Genomic DNA, 23,963 nt, shown 5'->3' with positions numbered 1-23,963 from the left:
CCTCGATCTTTTCACCGCAGATTGTCTTGAGACGCATGAATGTCATAATCAATGAGAAGCGCTAAAAAGGTGTGTTTTTTTTTCGTCGCTCTTATGAAATTGGCCCAAGAATTCTATGTAATTAATAATTCTCGTACCAATTCCAACTTATGACAGTGATTTTTTATTAGTTCAATGAGATATGGATCTTTATTAGAAGAAGAAATTCTTGGTATGTAACTAGCTGCTTCGGATGACGAAGATAATGTGAAGGAATTAAAAGATCACATTTCGGAAGATTCAGAATTATCTTCATATGACGATGATAATTCAGAAGAAATTGAATTTACTGAGAACATCTATTTTTCCAAAGATAAATTGATTAAGTATGGAAGTAAACCTTCTTTGCAAGCAGGTAAACGTGCCTCTGTGATGACTGAAGTAGGGCTGTCATACATTAGGTGTGTTCTTTCTAAAATAATTCAATCCAAAGTAAGACGACACAAACATTTAATATTTACATTCAAAACATTTAAATATAAGGATCGAGGATTAACGGAAGTAACTCTAATGCGTAAATCAAATCTTTCGAACACAAGTCAATCAACAAAGCAGAGTTGAATATTTACTAAACTTCTAAGTTCAATAATAAAATGTTTTAAATTGCGCGTGAGTTTATTTTTGCTTCTTCGTTGCACCATATCGCAAAGGAAAATTTGAATCTTATACTCGGACTTACTAAATACACTTCTTCAAGAATTATGGATGATATGTCTGTTTTTAGTCTGTTTATTACAAAAAACGTGGAGTAAATCGTCTCCTTTGAATTTAAATATAGAAATAAACGTGTGTTTGGGGACATATCGAAAGAAATTAACAGTACATAATCCAGTGCCTTTATATGTTTACTTTTGTTTTTAGATACATTCAAGAAAACCCTCATGTACTGCAGCTAAAAGAAGGATTTACTGCCATATTTCAAAAGAATTTAACACCTAACTGGGAAGGTTAAAATTCAGGACTTAACTGGAGATGTCAAAATGCAGGACTTCACTGGGGAGGTGCTGTCTGGGGTCTCATTTTTCTTCACTCTAATTAAATTAATTACTTTAAATTTTCTAATTAAAGTATTGTGTGAAAATCAGCCAATTTTTTCTGCAGATATTTTTCTTGATACATAAATATATTTTAGAAATTTTTCAAAATATATTATCATTGAAAAAAGTTGCGTTGAAACATACATTTTCTTCTCAAATTACATCTTACAGCAAATAATATTCTGGAAAAAAACTTACTAGTTTTTACTTTTGAAATTGTATTTATTTTTCCAGTATACAAAGATATATATATATAAAACAATATAATGGAAAATTCAACAACTATAGGAAAAATTTTACAATGACAATGGGTAAAACTGACCCTTTTTCTTGTCGGCATCAGTTCTACGCAGAAACACGGTTTTCGAGAGCATTTAAATATACAGGATGAGTACTAGTATAAAAATCAGCCTGTAAATTCTATAGATATTAATATACCAATATATAATTATATTTGAGCATGCATATCAGAATCAATTGAATGTGAGCTTTCATCAAAAATCTTCTGTACAATTATCCTCAGCACTAAAATCACTTTCTACTTTATTTAAAAGTCTCTGGAGCTAAACTTCATAACGAGAATCAGTAGATCGGATGATATTTCGAGGACCAAGCTTCAGAGCCATCTTCTAAGCCTTGTATAATACTGGAACACTAAAAGGGAGGTGCGGTCTCACAGAAATCGCGCAAAGAAATAGCTGAAATATTTTTTTAAAGTATCCGCGGAAACCGATTGAAAAAAGTGCACATGTAGTGAATGAAGGTCACGGAACAAACGGCTATTGGGTTATTCCATTTGATTGAGCTAAAAATAGAACAGAAGTGAACGAAAGTCCATCCTTAGCGCTCTGAAATACCACACCTCCCCAGTTAAGGAATAAATCTAGAAACAATATGTAATGCTACCTATCTTACCATTAGGAGATTCATAAAAAATAAAATTGTAAAGCATTATCTTTCAGAATTCAAAAAGAAAAATACATAGACAGTTTTACTGTTCCAAATAAATTTAATTCCATCTGATGTCTATCTATCATTTATATTTAAGGTTTCCTATTTTTCTGACGTATGCTATGATTATCAACAAATCACAGGGACAGACTTTTAAACGAGTAGGAGTTCACGAGGTGCTTTTTTTCTACATGGACAGTTTTATGTAGTATTATCAAAATATCGGAATAACAGCCATGTTAAAGTTAAATGAAAAATTCCACAGAATAGTACTTTTAAACGGCAATAGATATTTCACAACGAATGTTGCTTACAATGAGGTTTTTAATTCAAAGGATTAAGGTTTTTTATTGTTTCTTTATAATATAACTATATATTTACAAATAAAGTGTACTACGGATAACATTCGTTTATATTTCTGAAATATGTTTTTCCCGACTGTAATTACAAATGGGAACTTAAAATGCACACTCAAGTAAATTATTTATTTTTCATTTCTAAATTTTAATATCCAAGCCATCATTTCCTTTATATGAAAAAACAGCATTATATTTAAATAACCTTTAATTAATTAGTATCTGAATTTTCAATAAATTAATTCAACTAATGCGTTAATTAATTCAATTTTATTTAATAAATTAATATAATTCATAAAAAATAATTGCATTATTCATTTTTAAAATGCACAGTCTATGATTGCACGCTCAACAGGAAAATAAATATTTATGAGTCAGATTTCGAGTGAATAAGCAGAACTATCATGAAGAAATGTCTCTGTATTTTTAGAATTTTCAATTAATGATATTAGTAAATTATTATCAATAAGTTTTTCAAGGTGAAGATCTACATCATAGATAACAATTCTTAAAAGAAACTAATAAATTAGTTTTTCACTGGATTTTCTTATTTTAGAAACATATGATTTTCTATGGAAGGTATTTATAATTTTAATTTATAAACTAATAGAAACCGTTATGTGGGACTCAAAATTTAATACGGCAAGTTTTGGTGATGGAATAGTTTTAAATTGAGATGTTATACATTATTCAGTAAAATGTAGAATAATACTATGTGATATCAGGAAATATTTTGAAATGTCACGAATCTATGATTTATGTATTACCGTTGAGACCGGATGACAAGATCTCAATTTCCGGACTGAAATACTCCAGGTTCGTCTCTATAGTTCATCACAGTGTCTGGCTTCTCTCAGAAAATGGGTATATGTTTATTCCTTCGGAATCAGATGAAATGAGCACTTAAATGTGATGTGAAAATATGGAGGAGGAATACCCACTCAGGTAGAATCCTTGTTATCTTCAATTAGTCAAATTTGCGATGTTCATTCTAATATAATTCTCAAGCAATTGCAAAAGTGAACATAAATCTAATTATTGATCTGGAGATAAGAGGATTATGTATTTGAAACTAGAAAGGTTTGTTATGTGTAATTTTGGAATCATATAAAACTTCTTTGTATTATTTTGTTGTACAAATAAAGAAGAATTTCGACTGTGTTTAATATCAGTTAGTATACTCGTTCAATATCATGTAGCATATTCAAGAGCGGTAACTCATATTCATTGAATTACAGTGATAATTCAATGACGGTAGTCCATTAAATATGGAATATGCTACCTGATATTGAACAAGGATAATCGGTACTCCATCATGAATTAAATTTAAGCAATGCACTGTCTGCTGTGACTTCAAATGGAACATTTCATTCCAAACAAATCAAATGCATTGAAAAATTATCTTTTTGTAACTACTGTAAGTGATTTTAATATAACAATCAATAAAAATCTCTTATATCATAAATTTTCATATAGGCAAAAATAAAGAAATTTATAAGAAAAAATTTAATGTCTGCTCCAGTTTTCTGCTTTTTATTGATGGACAGAATGTGGAACTAAACTATAATACTGAATATCTATTGATATCAAGCAAAATTATTGGCAAAATATTAAAAAATACACTTGATATTGACCTTTTTACCTAGTATTGAAAAAGCAAATCATTCTTGTTCAGTATTAAATAGCATATTCAAGAATGGCAATCCATATTCAATGAAATGCCTTGATAGTTAATTCACAGTAATTCAATGAATATACACTACTGTTCCTAAATATGCTACTTGGTATTGAACAGAAATAATTTTCTTGTTAAATACCAGGTAAAAAGTAATAGTTCACCTTAAAGTGACAGTAATGTGATAGTTCAGTCACAGTTTTTTTTTTTTTTTTTTTTTTTTTTTTGTCGCGTGACTATTTTAAGCTAAATGTTTGCGCAGTAGCTTCTGAGAGTAAAGACCCCTGAGCACCCGAGAGCAGAAGTCTGACTTCGAACTCAAATGAAGAAACTCGCTTGCACAACCTCTTTTTACAAGGGCTGATTCACGCACCTCACAGAGAGAAAACAAGGAAGATAACAGCCATTCCCGAACCAGGACTCGAACCTGGGACTCCTAGATCACGTGGTAGACGCGCTACCCCTAGACCAGGACGAGGTTATTCATTGAATATGGACTACTACTCGTGAATATGGACTACTACTGGTATTGAACAAAAATAATTTTTTTGTTTGATACCAGGAAAAATGTGATAGTTCGCTGTAAAGTGATAGTGACGTGATAGTTCATTCCCAGTAATTGGCATTTAAGAATTAACATTGCATCTGCTACTCAAATAAATATACAATTGTTCAATGAAATAATTTTCTTCTTAAACACTTTAAAATTAAATGATTCAAAATCTGTTCATTATTGATACTCGATTGTAAAAGTAATTTGGATAAAAATTTTAAGAACTTTTCTTGGAAATAGATTAATCTTTTAACAGAATTAAACAAATATGGAAGTTTCGTACTGTTAAAGGACACTTTAAATCAGATAAATAGCTATCTAATCTCCTATGAATTGGAAATTCGGAAGGGAATACGAAGCCTACTTTAAGATGCCAAATATTTATTATATGTCATCTCTTTATATTACCTGAGCCATTGAAACCACTTGATCATCGGATTCATTTTACTTCAAGTAATTCTAGATTTGAATTGGACAGAAATGTCGAATATTAGTAGGATTTATTCCTCAATAAAAGCTGGTGTTATTCATTTTTAAAACTAAACTGAAGGCCATTGAATAGAATGCTAGCTACTTATTGCACTGGTAGATATATATATATCTTTTAAATATAGTTTTGACTGTTTCGCTATTATAGTTATATTCCAAGAAATGCAAATTCTATAGTTAATTGCTAAAACTTAAATATTGCAATCAATGAAAACCAATTCCTTATTGTGATATGTTATTGTTATTTTAGTGTGATTAATCTGTTATTATTAATAATAGCTAAAGTGATTCAGTTTATTACATTGACCCCTTATTATTGATAATTAACGATTGTGATCACTAATTACCGATTATTTATAGTAATAGTAGCACCAAAAATCAGTTTGGATCAGCAATTTGTAAATCACGTAACTTATAATGCTGTACACATCCGTATCATTATATTTATAATGTACTATAAAGTAGAATCCAAACTGAACGACAATTCTCGAATTGAAATTTTTCTTATCAAGTTATAATAATACCACAAATATCAAATTTATCGTTAACTATCGGGTAACTCAATATTGTTCTGAGCCGAAATTTTTTGATATACTCTTAAATTTTCTCTTTAATTCAAAATTCTCAGCAAACATTGTGAAAACCATTTTCCAACAAAATGCTCATTTTTTTTAAATTGCTTTTTATTAATTAAACTTTCCGGATTTAGCATTTTTATTTACATACAATAGTAGAAATTGAAGAAAAAGTCAAAAGTTATATATATTTTTTTAAATCTAATCAAATTGCAAAATATTTTGGTGAACATTCCTTGAAAATTAATCAAAATCGCTTATTAATAGAATACATAAAAATATTTTCATTACTACCAATATATGAGCCAATTTCAAAATATGAGGGAAACTTTCGGAAAGATAGAAATGTTATTTTTCCTATTTAAATATATTACTTTCCATTAACATTATCAATAATATTGCTACACATTTTAAATGCATTGCATATCATTTAAATGCATTGCAAACAGCTCGCAAATAAAAAATTGAAAAACTGTATTACAATATAGTGTATAATGTTAGAAAATCGCAGAATCATATTACAGTAAATTGTATAATGTACTATTTTAGAGTAATTAGAATAACATTGGGAAATCCCGAAGCTATATTACGGTAATTTGAGGATTAGAAATAGTAAACACTAAATCACAAAAACGAAAACGCCGAGAAATTTCAAAAATTTGTCAATATAATTCATAAATAGATTGACATTAAAATTTCCTAATATGGTGTTTTGAAATACTTGGTATTAGGTACTTTTCATGTTTTCCAGATTATAAAGCAATGCTCACTTGTTACTTTAAAGTTAAAAATTTGTCTGAAAATTGTTGGCATTCCGACTTTATCAACTTTTAGCACTGATATAAAGGCAACTAAGTAATATTCAAGATAACAGAAACTACAAACAAAGTTGTATATGTTGTAAACAAAGTTGTACAAACACAAATATAGTTGTATACAAAAAGGCGACTTAAAAGAGAGGCAGTAAATAACTGATTTCATTAAAAATATTTAAATAAATAAAGTAACATTTATCAATAATATTGTTGTATACAAATTAGGTACGGAAGACTGGATTGCGAATTTTTTACTCGAAAATGCAATTTATTCACCGAATTCATTATGCTGAATTTAATAGAAAAATAAAATTACTTATAAACAAGAAAACTCTATCCTGGACTTACAAAGTCACTTTTATTTTCATCCCATATAGAAACAAAATTCTCGGAGAAAAATAAATTAAATTATGTATTTACTCTTCATATAAATAAATGGATTTGCATCTTGCATGTTTAAAATTTGAAAACATATTTTAAGTAGACATACGATATCGGTTTTCTAATTATGCATATTTATGTTATAGATACGTTTATACTCGTTAATTTAAGTTTCGATAGATATAATGTAATTAAAGTAAACATATGTTTCCGAAAGATAAATTAATCCTCCAAGAATTCTTCTCCATGAATGTTTGGGAAGACGGAGAATTAATAAATATTCAGATACAGGGTAAACGTACAATGTTTATTTAGTAAATAAGCGTTATTGTAGGAGTAAAATGGTAAACAGATTCATATAGAATACTCAATAAATACTGTTATATCAGATAAAATTGACAGATATTTCTTATATGATAATCTATTTGTATTTTGTTTTCACAAGATAAAATAAGTATTTTGAATTTAAATTTTATAATTTTTTCTATTATGATTTAGCTTTTTAAGAGGAATGAATTGTAATTATTTGTTTGTTGAGCCGTAATTATTTGAATGTTCTTTATTTAAGCGAAATTTGTCTAGGAATTTCTTCATTAGTGATTTTAATTTAGATTATGGGTACAATTTATGTTGTCAGATTTGTTAGAAAAGCTCATATCATGTATTATAGTCCAAAAGGTTTTAAAAAACACAGGAAAGTTTTCATAAAATAAACTTTTATTCAAAATTACTGCTAAAAAAGCGAAAAAATAATATTTGGAGATAGCAACTATACTAATAATAAAGATGAGTGCGTGAGTGTGTGGATGCGTGCGTGCACGCGCGTGCATGTGTGTTGGCGCTCTGTACGCCAGATCGTTTGACTTGCATCTACTAACTTTTGCCCATATTTACCTTGAAGTGTGGAAATATGTACCTCGAAACCATTATTTTAGAGTTTAAATTAACTAAATTAAATTCAGTTTTGGGCCGACGTCCTGGCATAGGGGTAGCGCGTCTTCCCCGTGACCTGGGCGTACTGGGTTCGGCCATGGTTGTTCTTCATCTGTTCTATCTGTGAGATGTGTAAATGTGCCACCCTGTAAAAAGGGGTTGGGCAAGCGAATGTCATGTGTGAGCAGCTAAGACGTACTCTTGGCCCTTGTTGGCGTTACTAAAACAAGAGACGCTCACTGGGCTTAAAATCGCGGACTTCGCCAGCTAGCTTGTTCATGGCAAGTGTCATTATAAACAACAACTTCAATTTTGGCGTTTTCATGCGATAATATTGCACAAAACTAAATCTTGCATCATTTTAAAATATAAAAACTTTTTTAATGATATCAATTTAATAGCAGTACAAATCTTTCCGGATTTTTAGCAACTTTTAAAAAAAATGTTTGGGTTTTTTTTTTCTTTTTCCAGTAATAATTGCTTGAGATTATACCTCTGTTCAACTGTTTTCATTGTTTCATCAACCATCTGCTCGCGTGATTTTCTTCTATTGTTGAAAGGTAAAGAAGAAGTATTCTGCTTAATTTTTGCGTCCTTTACAAAACAAATAAAAAAAAAATGTGTGTGTGCGCAAGCGCGTATGCTACCAAATTCGGCACATGCATACCTTGGAAAATGGGAATGTGCTCTTCGGACTTTTAAATTTTAATTAGAATTAAATTTAATTAGAATTTAAATTGTAATTAGAATTATATTTAATTAGAATTTAAATTTTAATTAGAATTATATTTAATTAGAATTTAAATTTTAATTAGAATTATATTTAATTAGAATTTAAATTTTAATTAGAATTTAAATTTTAATTAGAATTTAAATTTTAATTAAAATTAGAATTTTAATTAAAATTAAATTTAATTATAATTTACATTTTAATTAAAATTAAATTTAATTATAATTTAAATTCTAATTAAAATTAAATTTAATTATAATTTACATTTTAATTAAAATTAAAATTAATTAAAATTTAAATTTTAATTAGAACTTAGAATATATCACTAAATTAATACAAATAAAGCTCAATTAATAATTAATATATTAATCAAATTATAATATTATATTATGAACAAGGCATATGCTTATTGAAGTATGTATAGCATATTCATATAGAGTAATAAAATCCTTTTCACTTGCAGGCTTTCATCTTCCACGTCGAAAGCCATCCAGTCCAAACAGACTTCGAGCAGTGCGTGAGTTTTCATTCCTTTAAAAATGAGTTCGAGAAGATCTCTTACAATCTCTTTTGCCTGTTCGTGTTCTACTGCGGGCCACTGTCGGTCATCGTGTACTGCTACTGCAGGGTGCTGTGGGTGATATGGAAGAGGTCCAAGCTTGCTAAAGGTGAGATTTTTCTTTAAAGTACATATCGAAATCATAGGACCATCCACATTTTGCAAAGTACTGAATCCGTCATTAATTGCATGCTGGTAAAGAGAAGAGGCAGATGTCAATCTCTTATTAAATAAATAACCTCTATACAAATGTAGAGATGTTACTACTTAGTTACTACTACCAGTCAATCTATAACCGGTATTTTGTAAATATCCTAAATCCACTATTCGGCATTTTCCAATCTGTAGTGCTTACTTCACGAACATAATGCCATGTTAATTTATTGATTTAGCTTAGTGTAACTATATTAACCCTTTCTAAGACCATGGGAAGTATGCTTCCCATCAAATTCATCAATGATTATTATGTGCTAAATTATGTAGGCTGGCATGAGTTTTGACAATTTTTAAATCAGAGAGAAACTCAGATATTTCAGTTTCTTATCTCACATAAAATGGTGTGTCTTCATTTATTACTTAAGGTATCCTAACACGTTAAAAAAGTCGATTTTCGCCAAAAATGATATTTAAAAAAAAATTTGGATAGACCAGCCTTTGAGCTATCCAAAACAGGTTTACTTTTATCTCGACATTTATTAGAAGTCAAGATATTAATATTTTCGTAATGATCGGTAAACCGGAAGTCGACGTTTAATTAACCATTTAAAGGGCCCAAAATATGTTAAAAATTTGTATACGCACAAATTAGTTTTAAATACAGAACATTTTTTGCACTGCAAAATGAAAAATGATAATGAGAGTTTTAACTATGTTTTCTGGAAATTTGTACCTAAAGATGTCTTTGTTGAGCTCCGAACCCTCAGATTAGGAGCATTTATGTCTGTAATACATTTTAAGGAAGTTTTTATAGGATTATTGAATGTTTTTGAGGTTAATGGAGTGTATGATACTGCAAATGCAGTTAGAGCATTTGCTGAGCTCGACAAAAACAGAATATACGAATCTAGACGGCATTCACTGCCAAACACAAAACTTGCCAGAAATGTATATAAAAGGGAAATTATTAAATGCTGAGGAGGAAAAAGGCATAACCTATAAATGTGGTGAATTTTAAGTGTGTACACATATAATTTATTATTAAAACATGTTAGTGTATACTTTAAATGCATTTTTCTCAAAATTGCTCACTTTAAATCAAATAACTGAAACTATAATTATCATATTACTATGAAATTTGGTGGACTTTGTCTTTATACTATTTTCTAGGGAATGAACTAAAAGAATTTAGATTTAGGAAATACTTTTTAATTTACAACCTATTTTTTGAACAATAACGTCATAAATTTACTAAAAATTTCATGATAAATTCTTCGACTTATTCTAAAATTCTTATTTATTATTATAACTATATGATTGTTGTTCATTCTCTAGAGAAAACTATGTAGTTTATTTTGGTATAAGTTTTGTTTGGATGAGAGTAATAGTTTTTGGTGTAACCAATTTGAAGTGTTTAAAAAATTTGCTTAAATGTATGCTATTAAATGCCAATTTTCAAAACTTTTTAATGTTTATTTCAAATATTGACATCCTATTACTAATTTTGAATAGTCTTAAACACAGAAAGATAGTTAAAGTATGTCTACACCATGTTTTTCTTTAAAAAAAATGCTCCGAACATTCTCGGATACCTTAATTATTAATTAACCAAATTAAAGGCCTTTTCTAGTCATGACGTATTAAAGCATTTTTAAGGATTGAGATTGGTTTAAGAAACGCTATTCAATTATCTTATGAAATAAATTTAATTTGATTTATTAATTAATTATTTATTAATTAATTAATTATAGATTGATTAAATAAATTTAATTTAATTTATTAATTAATTTGGTTAATTAATTAATAAATCAGATTAAATTTATTTCATAAGATAATTGAATAGCGTTTCTTAAACCAATCTCAATCCTAAAAAATGCTTTAATACGTCATGACTAGAAAAAAAGGCCTTTTAAAAGTATTAATGTCTTATTTGAAGCAACACAAAAGCTTTTGAGTGGAAATTGTAATTTTAACCAAGTTCAGATAACAAATACATACCTAAGCAAGTACGCCCCCACTCTCCAAACATCAGCACCATATCAGTGGGACGATTTTTGGATTAAGACGCCAGAATTAACATGCACCAGGCCTAGATAACCGCAAAAATCTTCAGTGAAATAAGTTTTTAACTTATAGATGCGCCTATTCGAAGTCAGTACATTACTATTAGGTCATTGTAATTTTCTAAAAATCTATCGAAACGAACAAAATCAAATATTTAATCATAATCATCAATCTTAAACGTTTTCCATTTACCTGTATGACACATACAGAATTTTCTTTATTTAAATTTCATAAACCATTTAATAAACAGAAAAAATTGTTCGACTGTTACTGAATTAAGACAAGAAAATATAAATAGTCCTTTTAGAAAGAAAAAAATTATATTTTACTTTATCAACAAGTGGAAACATGTATACAGTCAAACATAGCATATTTAATGTCAGACATAAGGCTAAATATCATAGTTCATTAATTAATTATTTTGATAGGTTAATACACGAAAAACCAAAGGCAGTCAGTCACAAGTGGTTAAGGATACATTGCACGTTCAAAAAGATTTGATTATTGGAAACCGATAACTCAGTTTCAGATAACGAGTTGACCAATGAGATCAACCGATCGATGTTGAAGTTTTTTATTCTGATCGAATCATAAAATGCAGATCCGTGAATGGTATGATGGATATTACTGAGTGAATTTTCTGAGCTGACATTTTGTTAGGCAAAAAATTTCAAAGGAACTTATTTCTAAAAATCCACAGCCTATTTCTAAAACGCTTACAGACACAAGAGAGAATTTTCGAAGTTGGCATTTCGTTGGGTGAAAAATTTAGAAGAAAGCTATTCAAATCAATTCCAAATATGATGTGCAAATATTTATTATTATCACATCTTAAAAATTGCAACAAATAATGAATTTCTAAGCTTTCTACCTTATTTAGTAAAAAGAATAAATGCACTTCTGCCAAAATTTATTAACTTGAATAGACTACAGCCACAAGAGTGAATTTTCCCAGTTGGAATTTCGTTGGATGAAAAATTTAGAAGAAAGCTATTCAAATCAATTCCAAATATGATGTGCAAGTATTTATTATTATCACATCTTAAAAATTGCAACAAATAATGAATTTCTAAGCTTTCTACCTTATTTAGTAAAAAGAATAAATGCACTTCTGCCAAAATTTATTAACTTGAATAGACTACAGCCACAAGAGTGAATTTTCCCAGTTGGAATTTCGTTGGGTGAAAAATTTAGAAGAAAGCTATTCAAATCATTTCCAAATATGATGTGCAAGTATTTATTATTATCACATCTTAAAAATTGCAACAAATAATGAATTTCTAAGCTTTCTACCTTATTTAGTAAAAAGAATAAATGCACTTCTGCCAAAATTTATTAACTTGAATAGACTACAGCCACAAGAGTGAATTTTCCCAGTTGGAATTTCGTTGGATGAAAAATTTAGAAGAAAGCTATTCAAATCAATTCCAAATATGACGTGCAAGTATTTATTATTATCACATCTTAAAAATTGCAACAAATAATGAATTTCTAAGCTTTCTACCTTATTTAGTAAAAAGAATAAATGCACTTCTGCCGAAATTTATTAACTTGAATAGACTACAGCCACAAGAGTGAATTTTCCCAGTTGGAATTTCGTTGGGTGAAAAATTTAGAAGAAAACTATTCAAATCAATTCCAAATATGATGTGCAAGTATTTATTATTATCACATCTTAAAAATTGCAACAAATAATGAATTTCTAAGCTTTCTACCTTATTTAGTAAAAAGAATAAATGCACTTCTGCCAAAATTTATTAACTTGAATAGACTACAGCCACAAGAGTGAATTTTCCCAGTTGGAATTTCGTTGGGTGAAAAATTTAGAAGAAAGCTATTCAAATCAATTCCAAATATGATGTGCAAATATTTATTATTATCACATCTTAAAAATTGCAACAAATAATGAATTTCTAAGCTTTCTACCTTATTTAGTAAAAAGAATAAATGCACTTCTGCCAAAATTTATTAACTTGAATAGACTACAGACACAAGAGTGAATTTTCCCAGTTGGAATTTCGTTGGATGAAAAATTTAGAAGAAAGCTATTCAAATCAATTCCAAATATGACGTGCAAATATTTATTGTTTATCAAATATTAAATATTTATTGTTAAAAATTGCAATAAATAACAAATTGTTAAGATTGCTATCTTATTTTTAAAAAGAATAAATATATTTCCGCTGAAATTTATTACATTGAAGAGAACTAGTTAAATTAATGAAGAAACAAAACATTTGGTCGCAATATTATATAAGAATTTTGAGCATCCAGAATTTCTATAAGTTGCGCATGCGTTAGTTCTTTTATTTGTATTCTTTTTATCCTTGTCTTCAATGCTAGATTGTGAGCATTTTTTTTTTAATTTACCTTTGAAAAAAATCAATTTTTTAATTGTATATCAGACAAAATTATTATGAATCTAGAATTAGAAATTTGTGGTTCTAAAATACTAATTATAATTCATCCTACTATGCTTGTATAAATAAAGTATTGTGTCAAAATGTTTGAAAGATTTCTTAGTTGTCTGAGCTCAGTACGTTTATGCTTTGAACAATCGTAACTGAGTAAAATTGCGAGTTAGCAAGCTCGTAAATTGTACAGACTAAGTCTATGGCAAAGGATACCGACGGGCTCTGATTGGTTTAAGCCTTGGCATCTTTTTGGCAATGTTTTGCACTCATAATAGTGTAGTTTTCGCTTATTTGGCTCAAACCTTGTACCTTTCATTAGTTTTATGGAAGATACGAGTGAATATCAACACGATCTAATTTTTATTAATAAAATTGTTTTCTCTAAATATTACTAGTAATACAATTAATACTAATTATTATTAATAATAATAAATATTACTAATAATACTAGTAATACAAGTAACTAATTTGTTTATGCACAGAAGTATAAAAACTAAATGGAAGTAATGACTCAACATATGATGCAGGAATTAAATAATTCTTATTTTTCTATGATTTTCTTGCCTTTATTAGATCATTTATGCAGTCATTGAAACTTGTTGATGAACGTTTGTTACTTTCCCATCAACTACATATGGGGAGATGATTACTTAATGCCCAAAAAACGTATAAATATGTAAGATTTAACGGAATATTTGATTTCGTAGCTCATTTTTTTATTTAAAATAATATTAAGAAGAAACACACACAAAAATATTTTTAATAAATTAATTTTTTTATATCCTGAATTTAGGTTTCAGGATTTGATCTTTTCTGCTGTATATGTGTTCCAGATTAATATTACATGTGAACCGTAAAAAATAGGAGGGGGGGGGATAAATTCACAAATTTTATTTATTTTTATAAAAATATATTTCGGTATGGCATTTTTTAGGCAAAACATTGCCAAAAAGATGCCAAGGCTTAAACCAATCAGAGCACGTCGGTATCCTTTGCCATAGACTTAGTCTGTACAATTTACGAACTCGCAGTAAAATTTAGCGAGCAGAAAGCGCAATGCACGAAGATCTCTAGTAGAGTTGTGTTTGAAGCTCGCAGAAATCCGTGCCTGAAGCCATTAAGTCACAAGTATTCTTTAATAATTTATCAACCTGTCGAAGCTACACATGCACATTTGTATCTTTCAACGGTTTTCTTTATTACTCTTTCTTATAAGTATTGCATAGAAAATACTGTAATCGTCAAAAATTCTGAACTCGAGATTTTGACTGATCTCCATATTTCAGACCTCCGAGTTCGAAAAACACTTTTTTCTGGAAACTGACGTTTCGTCTGTCTATCTGTTTGTGATAAAGATAACTCAAAAATGCTTTAAGTTAGAGTGGTGAAATTCAGTACATAGTCCTTACATCAAATTTGTAAGTTTCTATCAAAATTTGAGCAAATCCTCTAAGAGGAAGTTTGTCTGTCCGGCTATTCAAATATAAATTAATATGATAATTATAAAAAGAAGAGAGCTATATAGATAAAATTTGGTATACAGATTTAGCAACTATAGAGTTTGAGTTATAGCAAACTTTGATCAAAATCCAGCTAGGGGTCGACCGTCTGTCGGTCTGTATTTTCAGAAACACGAAAACGCGATATCTCAAAGACGGAATGATTTAAATATATCGAATTTGGTATGGCATTTTGGGCGTACAAATGTAGTTTTATATCAAATTTTAATTTCAATCGGTTGGCGAAAATGCATTCGATATTTAGACACTTTTAACTGCATGCCAGGAATTAATCGCCAGAAAAATCGCCAAGGATGACAAGATAGATCCAGTAAAAATGCCAAATTCATGCCTAAGGTTAATATTTCGTAGTTATTGTACGCTAATTCCACGGAAGGCGTTTTCTAATATAACACTTTTATTACAGAGTGCGCGAGAATGTTTTGGGGAAACTACTCCGGTTGGTTATATCAAAACCGGAGTTTAAAATTATGGAGTTTAAAACAGTTCCTTTCTTCAAAAGTGATTAACCCCGGCGTCCTGGCGTAGCGGTAGCGCGTCTTCTCTGTGATCTGGGCGTTCCAGGTTCGAATCCCGGTTCGGGCATGGTTGTTCTTTCTCTGTGTGCTATCCGTAAGGTGTGTGAATGTACCCCCCTGTAAAAAGGGGTTGTGCAAGTGAATGTGCGAGTTTCATCTTCATATAAGCCAGAAGTCATACTTCTGCCCTCAAGTACTCAGGGGTCTTTACCCTAAGAAGCTACTGCACCCCCTTTCCGTGGTAACACGGTCACATCATCATCAACAATAATTAACATTTAGTTATTCTGATATTTTTCGGTGTATTTTGCAAATTGAAACAATGATTTTTTAAAATATGGATTCAAATGATAAATCTAATTACTTGAACTCTTTATATTTCAGATTCAATCGAAGACAATCGATCGGAAACTTCAAGCCACTGCATCTTTCGTCTGTCGGACACCCGACATCTGGAGAAGACTCGATCTCGGACCCTTAAGATGACATTCTTAATAGTCATCTCTTTCTTCTTCTGCTGGACACCGTACGTGATAATTGACCTGTGGTATCTCTTCGATTCCGAGTCAGCAGAAAAACTGGACACAAGAATTCAGTCCTCCATGTTCATGTTTGCTGTCTTCAATTCTTGCATCAATCCTCTTGTGTATGGTAGTTACATCTTCAATTTCAAAGACTCGCTGAAGAACTTGTTTCGCTGCCGAAGACTCCAGTTGAGATCTGGACAGTCCAACTCACAAATTCCGAGACGAGTCACTTCTGAAGATAGATTGGGTAGAGGAACTGATGAATATCGGTCATCGCAGCCCGGGGAGGTGATTTTAGAGTTGAGAGAAGCTACCCCAGTCAGACGGCCGCTGAGTCGCAGGAATCTCATGAATGTCCATCGTACAGAAGAAAATTTGGTTCTAAACTCATGTGATAATTCTCAATGTGATTATTGCCGTTCGAATATATATACTATTTAAAATTTATTTACTTCTACGAGCTTTTATTATCCGCATCAGGAACAAATAAGATAAAATATGGATTAAATAAAGACTATAGGATTCTTTTTTGATTTTTAAATGAACATATATGAAGATATATTTAGGCCTTTTATTTTGATAAAAATATTTATGACTAAAACTACAAAAGTTAACATATCACGTATTTCATCTTCATGACACGTTTAATCTATTTAAGAGCTTTCTTAAAGTACAATTTGACATTAGTTTATATAAGTCAGATATACATAACATTTTAGTTTAGAATTTTTATGAATTAAATTTTAATGTAAAAGAAGTTACATTATTTAAAATCGCTCTTATATTCTGAATTATATTTCAAATAATAACTTCCCAAAATTTCTAAAGAAAAAAATGCTTGGAATTTATTAATTTTACTTTTATACTAATTCTTACTTTCGATGGGTCAAAATAAGTATTGGAACAATACAATATGTTATAGTTATGTTCCAAATATTATATCTATTTTAAACATTATGCCATTTGTTATTTTAATGGCATTCTTTCACCGAATTCCATGGTGCTTTATATATACAAAGCAACGGCTGGTGCATTAAATTCTGCGGTAGGCAAGAATAAAATATTATTATGGTACGATATTTCTGCTAATTAATAAAAGAAAATATAATATTTTAATGAAAAATACCCATTAATGAAGAATTTATTATGAACTCCTTCAATACTAAGCCGCCCAAAGCATCCGTTCAATCAAAGTACGGCAATCGCCTGAACATTCCTTTCATTAAATGTGATTGATTGAACAATCAAAGATGCTTGTTAGAGTTGTTCAATTTGAAAGAGGTAAGAGACAAATCCACTTCCTTATGCAAATACCCCTTAACGCTCACTTGAATATCAATTCCTTTAACTCTAAGAGCTGTAGGTTTTCAAGGTGTGGTTACGGAGTTTTCTTATCTTAATCAAGGAAACTCGAGCTTTTCAATATTTGAAATCCCAGTGAAGCTCTAACGAATCAAATAGTTAAAATATTTCGCCATGCCTCCAAGTACAACCTCAATTTCAAACAAACATAGCTTGGTGAAAATGAGATTTAGATATAGAAAACAAATAACCTAGAAATTCTCGGAACATTTGAATTTCATTAAGAAATCATCCTTTAATCAGCAAAAGTATACCCCCCCCCCTCCGAACTTTTTCGGATACTTCTTGAATGTCACGTGATTTATGTTTAGCTTGAATATCTAGTGAATAGAATGAGAAAAGCATTTTTATTCCTTGCCCTTTTATTGACTGGATCTAAACTTGGACATAGATTTACATTTTTAATGTCAGAACCTCACATATAATTCCATTGAAAGTATGGTTAAACAGAAATAATAATTTATCTTCCGTCATAAAATGGATCCAGTAAAAATGATTAATAAATAATAAGCCAGATACCTTTCAAACATAAACTGAAAGATTTCAAGTGGTATTTCCTGCTACTTCTGAATAGTAGAACTTTTACAATTGTATGCTCAAAAAAAAATTACAAAACTTCTGCTGCAGGTTTTTAAAACTTTTCAATATATTTTTTAATTATTATCATGAATTCAAAAGTAATAATTCTAAAATGATTGAAGGCTGAAAAATAAAATTAAATATCATTAACTTATTTTAATTGTATGCATGAAAATAAGCTATGTATTCGTATCAAAGTATTTAAATCACAGTTAGAAGAAACAATAAAAAAAATCAGAGACGAAGTCCAATTACGCAATTTAATTTTTTTTTAAACTTTTTTATTATTGTTAAAATGTAATTACTTTTTTTTATTTTCCCGCTTTTAAATTCCATGCAGTATTTTATATACATGATGATATATTTTAATTTAATTTAAATCCTAATTAATTTTCAAATTTTTATCTTCATTTAGCCCAATGTTAACTTCACCTAAAATGTTCCCTTATTTCCTGATCCAACTCCAGCCTTTTTTATTTAATTCATTCCACACGCTCTCTGTAAAGCTGCCGAATTCAGCAGGTTCTCAGACTCTGAGAGAAGGGATACAAATCTTTAATTTCTACAACATTCTTTTAAAGATACCTATATTTCCCTGTTCTAAGACTACGCGTGTCAGAGAAATTCCTACCGAAATCTCATTATAAAATCACCGAAGGAAAATTTCGATCTCTTTTGCGCTTCTGTTCTTGTGTCGCGATGTAGACTGACTCGTCTTTTGATCGCCGTTTCTTCCTTGTACATAATATGCCTTGTACATACGTTGTCTTACACTGTGATATTACGCCCTTTTTCCTCCTGTGACCTGAAAACTAGAGAGACGTTTCATTTGTATCATGTTACAATCTCAATAGATCCTATTGTTTTGAAAATTGCTTTTATTACAAGGTTACAAATTAGATAAAAAGAAATTGTGTTGGAGAAGTTAGTTGTCGATCGAAATGGCAGGAGAAAATATATTGTATTCAATTAGTCATTAAACATTTCAAAATGTTCGATATTAAATTTTTCGTATTAAATTCAAAATGCAAAATGTTTGTAAAATATCCAGTATATATCCAGTCGAAAAAGGGCAAGATTAGTGAATTTTTATTTTTATAAGGAATGCAGTAGAGCATTTAATAGATTTTCATGGGAGTGAATGACTGTAGTATTCAAATGTTGCAGGATAATGTGTTTAATAAATGATGCGACCAAAATTTTCTCTAATGATATTGCAAATGTTAAGTGTTCATTTAATTAATCTGTGTTATATGTATAAAAGTGGGTACTATATGTATGTATGTATGTATGTATTATATTGTGTATTGTATAGTTATACGTTTTGTGCAAATGCTTCAAAAGGTTTTGAGCAAGTTTATTTGTCAAAAAAGGGTTTAACTGCCACTTTTTTTTATAAAAAATCTGCTGCAACTTTTCATAATATTGAACCATTGTAGAATTCAAATGTTACCTAGATATTATTGCTACTTAATGCGATCAATGCAGTTTCTAAAGATATTTCATATGTTAAGAAATGTATGCATATGTATGTTATATACACATATCTTGAGAATTATGTGTATATAATGTCTAGTGTATTATAGATATGCATATCATGTTCATTTAGTGTATTATATTTATATATGTATGGTGCAAATGCTTTAAAATATATTGAAATACAGCCTTTCAAAATGAATTTAATATTTATAAAAATGATGAAATTATGTTTTTTTTTTTTTTTTTTTTTTTTTTTTTCAAAAAAAGGTTCAAATTAGTTCTCTGGTTATGATCAAGAATATGCTTTTTACTCAAATACTATTTAAATATTTCAGGATTATTTTTTATTAAATATTGAGATCAATATATTCTCGAATGATACATAAAGTAATTAAGGACTCAAAAGAGCAAATAAATCCATTTTTGTATGTTTATGTATGTTTTGTGTGTTATACGTTATATATGCCTTATGTGTTATATAATGTTCAAATGATTTATAATGATATCAATATATTCTCTAATGATGCATAAAGATGTTAAGTATTCTGCAGGATAAACTGATGCTTTTGCTTGCCTTGTGTATTATATGTATATGTGTATTGCATATTATATGTGTATATGTGTACTGCATATTATATGTGTATATGTATTGTGTTTTATATGTATATGTTGTGTACTATATGTATATGTTGTGCACTATATATATATGTATTATGTTTTATATGTATATATTGTGTACTATATGTATATGTTGTGCACTATATGTATATGTTGTGTACTATATGTATATGTTGTGCATTATATGTATATATGTATTGTGTTTTATATGTATATATTGTGTACTATATGTATTGTGTTTTATATGTATATATTGTGTACTATATGTATATGTTGTGCACTATATGTATATATGTATTATGTTTTATATGTATGTGCTGTGTACTATATGTATATGTTGTGCACTATATGTATATATGTATTGTATTTTACATTTATATGTTGTATTTATGTGTGTATATAGTGTAGTAAAAGAATGTATATTTTGTGTATTATATATTTGTATGTTTTGTGTAAATACTTAAAAATGTATTGAAACTGTCTTATGTTCTGTCAAAAAAGGAATTAAACAGCCATTTTTTGTTTATACAAAAGTTTATTAATACATTTATTGAACCATCGTAAAATTCAAATATTGTGTAATTTTTTGATGATGTTAAATAACGGGATCGATACAATTTCTGATGATGTTTCAAATGCTTAGATATCAGTGCAACAAGGCGATCCATTTGCGTATATCCTGTATATTAAATGTATATATATATATATATATGTCTTTTGTAATATATGTATATATATTTTGTGTAAATGCTTCGAAAATATTTTGAAATATATATATATATATATATATATATATATATATATATATATATATATATATATATATATATATATATATATATATATATATATATATATATATATATATATATATTTTATGAGTATTTTGAAGCCTTTATTTTCCTCAAAAAAAGGGAACAATCAACACTTTTTGTTCTTATAAGCCTTTTTTTTTAAAGTATTTAGTAAACATTCTTGGTATTGAGCTATTATAGTATTCAAATACTGCAGAGTTCTTCTTTGTTGGATAATGAGATCAATAAATTCCACATCATGTTTCAAATGTTAAATAAGCTTTGGAGCAAATTGATGTATTTATATATATGTGCTATGTGTATTAAGCAAGCAGGTGCATTGAAATTATCTCGTTAAGAAGGGAGCATCAGAGTAGTGAATTTAAATGAAAGATTCACTAAATCTCAAAATCTAGATAAAAAAAAACAAATATGATGTGCACAATTAGATAAATGCAAGTGTACTTCAATAGCGTGTCGGACCGCCTCCTGCTGCAATACCTTCCGAAACAAAATTCGGCTTTGTGATGATTTGACATCTGATGTTAGATAGCCCTGAGGCAGATGGACCCACAAATCCTGAGCAGGCATCTACAAATCATACACAGAGTGGCATAACGGCATTTTGTGTTTCATCTAGTCCCACACATGCTCTATAAGGGACAAATCGGGAGAGCAGGCCGGCCATGGAAGTCTGAACATGACGTAGGAAGTTTTAAGCAATTCGACTTGTATGTGGACAAGCATTATCTTGATGGAAAATTGTCCCTGAAAGATAAGTTAGGAAAGTTTCCAAGTGGGGTCGAAGAATGTAATCAACATAATTCTGGCCCATTAAGGATCCATATATCCCGTTAGACTGGATTGGCTATCATGAGTTAAGGTTCAACAGACTATTATACCTGCTGTGCAGACAATGTGTCGCTCCACAATGTAGGCGGAATTTACTGTTCACCGGGGCGTCTCCATACCCTTTAGTGATTATCATCTGTCCCCAAAACGAGCAGGATTCATTTATCACCGCTATGTTCTGCAAATCTGTGACACTCCAAATCGCTCTGGTTTGGCATCATTGTAGACGGAATCGCCAATGCTTCAGTGTTAAAGAGAGTGCATAAAAAGGGAGCTTGGATTTTAGATTCGCTTCCGCAGGCCATCTGGAAAAGATTTGTGGAAAAACTGACACCCTTACATCTGACTGTACCGTGAAATGAGCTACTGGAATTCACGAGAACTTGCCTCAAAATACTTTAGTTCTCAAGCCTCGTCGTCTTCCTGGTTGCTCTAGTACTGTTACTCCACACGTGGGTACTATCTCGTGTCGACTTCTCCAATCACATTCTGAAGGCACACTGCGAATGATGGACCTCACGAGCAACACGGCGTGTGGACCACCTGTTGTTTTTGTGCCGGTGATGAGACTCCTCTCAAACTAGCTTAACTGGTAGAAATGTTTTCACACACGATTATCTGCCTACTACTCGCTCACTAAAGTCCTCATCGAGTCGGAATGTGATTATGTTTGTAAGTCTGCCACTATGCGCCGGTTCATATAGGGCCACTTCCTGATTACAGTGTCACTGATAGGTGTGTGGTCATGCCATCGACATTAAATTTGCATAATTTGCATGTCGGATCTTACTGTACTTATCTTAAAAGTTTCACGATCGCACCGTTCTTTCTTTATTTGGTGCTATATTTTCAATCTGCAACTATGCACTGGTTTATATACAGCCCTCCTCCTGCTTGCAGAACCAATGCAGGGTGTGTGGTCATGCAATCGGCACCAAACTTGGACCATTTGCATAAATACATATGAAAAATGCATAATGCATAAATATATGTTATTATTATATGTTATACATATCTTTTGTATTGTTTAATTTTTTACTATCATCAATCATGGAAATCAAAATGATTTCAAATAATTCCCCACCAATTTAAAGAAATTTTATATTGTAAGTAATGACATTCAATAAACATTGTAAAAATGTTCATTGAAAAAATAATGTTCCTTTTTTAGAAACACCCTGTATATGTATACATGTCCTTATTTTAATTATACCTCTAATATTTTGTGTATAGGCGTATATATATGTATATCCATATTTACAATATCTTATTATATATGTCACAGACTGTGAATAAATGTTGTATGTTTGAAATTGTTTATTCTTGTTGAATTTAATGCCATTATGAATGAAAGGCCATTTCGAAAGTTAATGCCATTATCAATGAAAAGCCCTTACGAAATTTAATGCCATTATTCTTGTTGTGAACAATGCTCTAAAACAATTTTTATAGTGCCATCTTACTAAGAATCTTAGCAATCAAATCAACAGCCTATTAATCACAACATATTTTTGGCAAAATAAATTAACACAATATTTTCTAATCTCTAAAGCAGAGCAAAAAATTAATTTTATATAAAAGAAAAAAATAACTTACTTTTCCATTTAATCTGAAGTTTATTTACAAATTCCTAAATGGACAAATATAGATGAAAATATAATCTTATTACCTTTCGTTCTGTGTTTATCTAAAACTTTTTATTATTAAATACTTTTATTTAACATCGCGTGTTTCATGCTTGTATTTTTATGTTACAAACTGGTCCCTCCATTCTCATTAAAGTTCAAAATTCAAGATAAAAAAATCATTTCATTTTCTTTTGTCCAAGTTTACAAACTACAAAGAACTTACTTTTTACATTTTAAAGACAAGAATTCCCTGATTCCCATTATTCGTATATTAGGCACTAGACGACGACGCCATTTCCTACCTATACTCATTAATTTTTCAAACGGCTCGGATAAGTAATTTTTAATGGCGAAATAAA

General features: G+C 29.5%; 1 protein-coding gene across 1 annotated transcript in view; it reads left to right on the top strand.

Moving 5' to 3' along the window:
• LOC129959046 (adipokinetic hormone/corazonin-related peptide receptor variant I-like) overlaps positions 1-22,560 on the top strand; it is a 101,581-nt gene extending 79,021 nt beyond the window's left edge. The window contains exons 2-4 of the mRNA XM_056071836.1: positions 8,998-9,202; positions 16,150-16,698; positions 22,379-22,560. Coding sequence (XP_055927811.1) covers positions 8,998-9,202; positions 16,150-16,698; positions 22,379-22,560 — 936 coding nt within the window. The remainder of the gene's footprint in view (positions 1-8,997; positions 9,203-16,149; positions 16,699-22,378) is intronic.
• Positions 22,561-23,963: the final 1,403 nt, after the last annotated feature.

The sequence above is a fragment of the Argiope bruennichi genome, chromosome 2 (assembly GCF_947563725.1).
Source record: "Argiope bruennichi chromosome 2, qqArgBrue1.1, whole genome shotgun sequence".
Lineage (NCBI taxonomy): Eukaryota > Metazoa > Arthropoda > Arachnida > Araneae > Araneidae > Argiope > Argiope bruennichi.
This window is presented reverse-complemented; position numbering and strand designations above follow the sequence as displayed.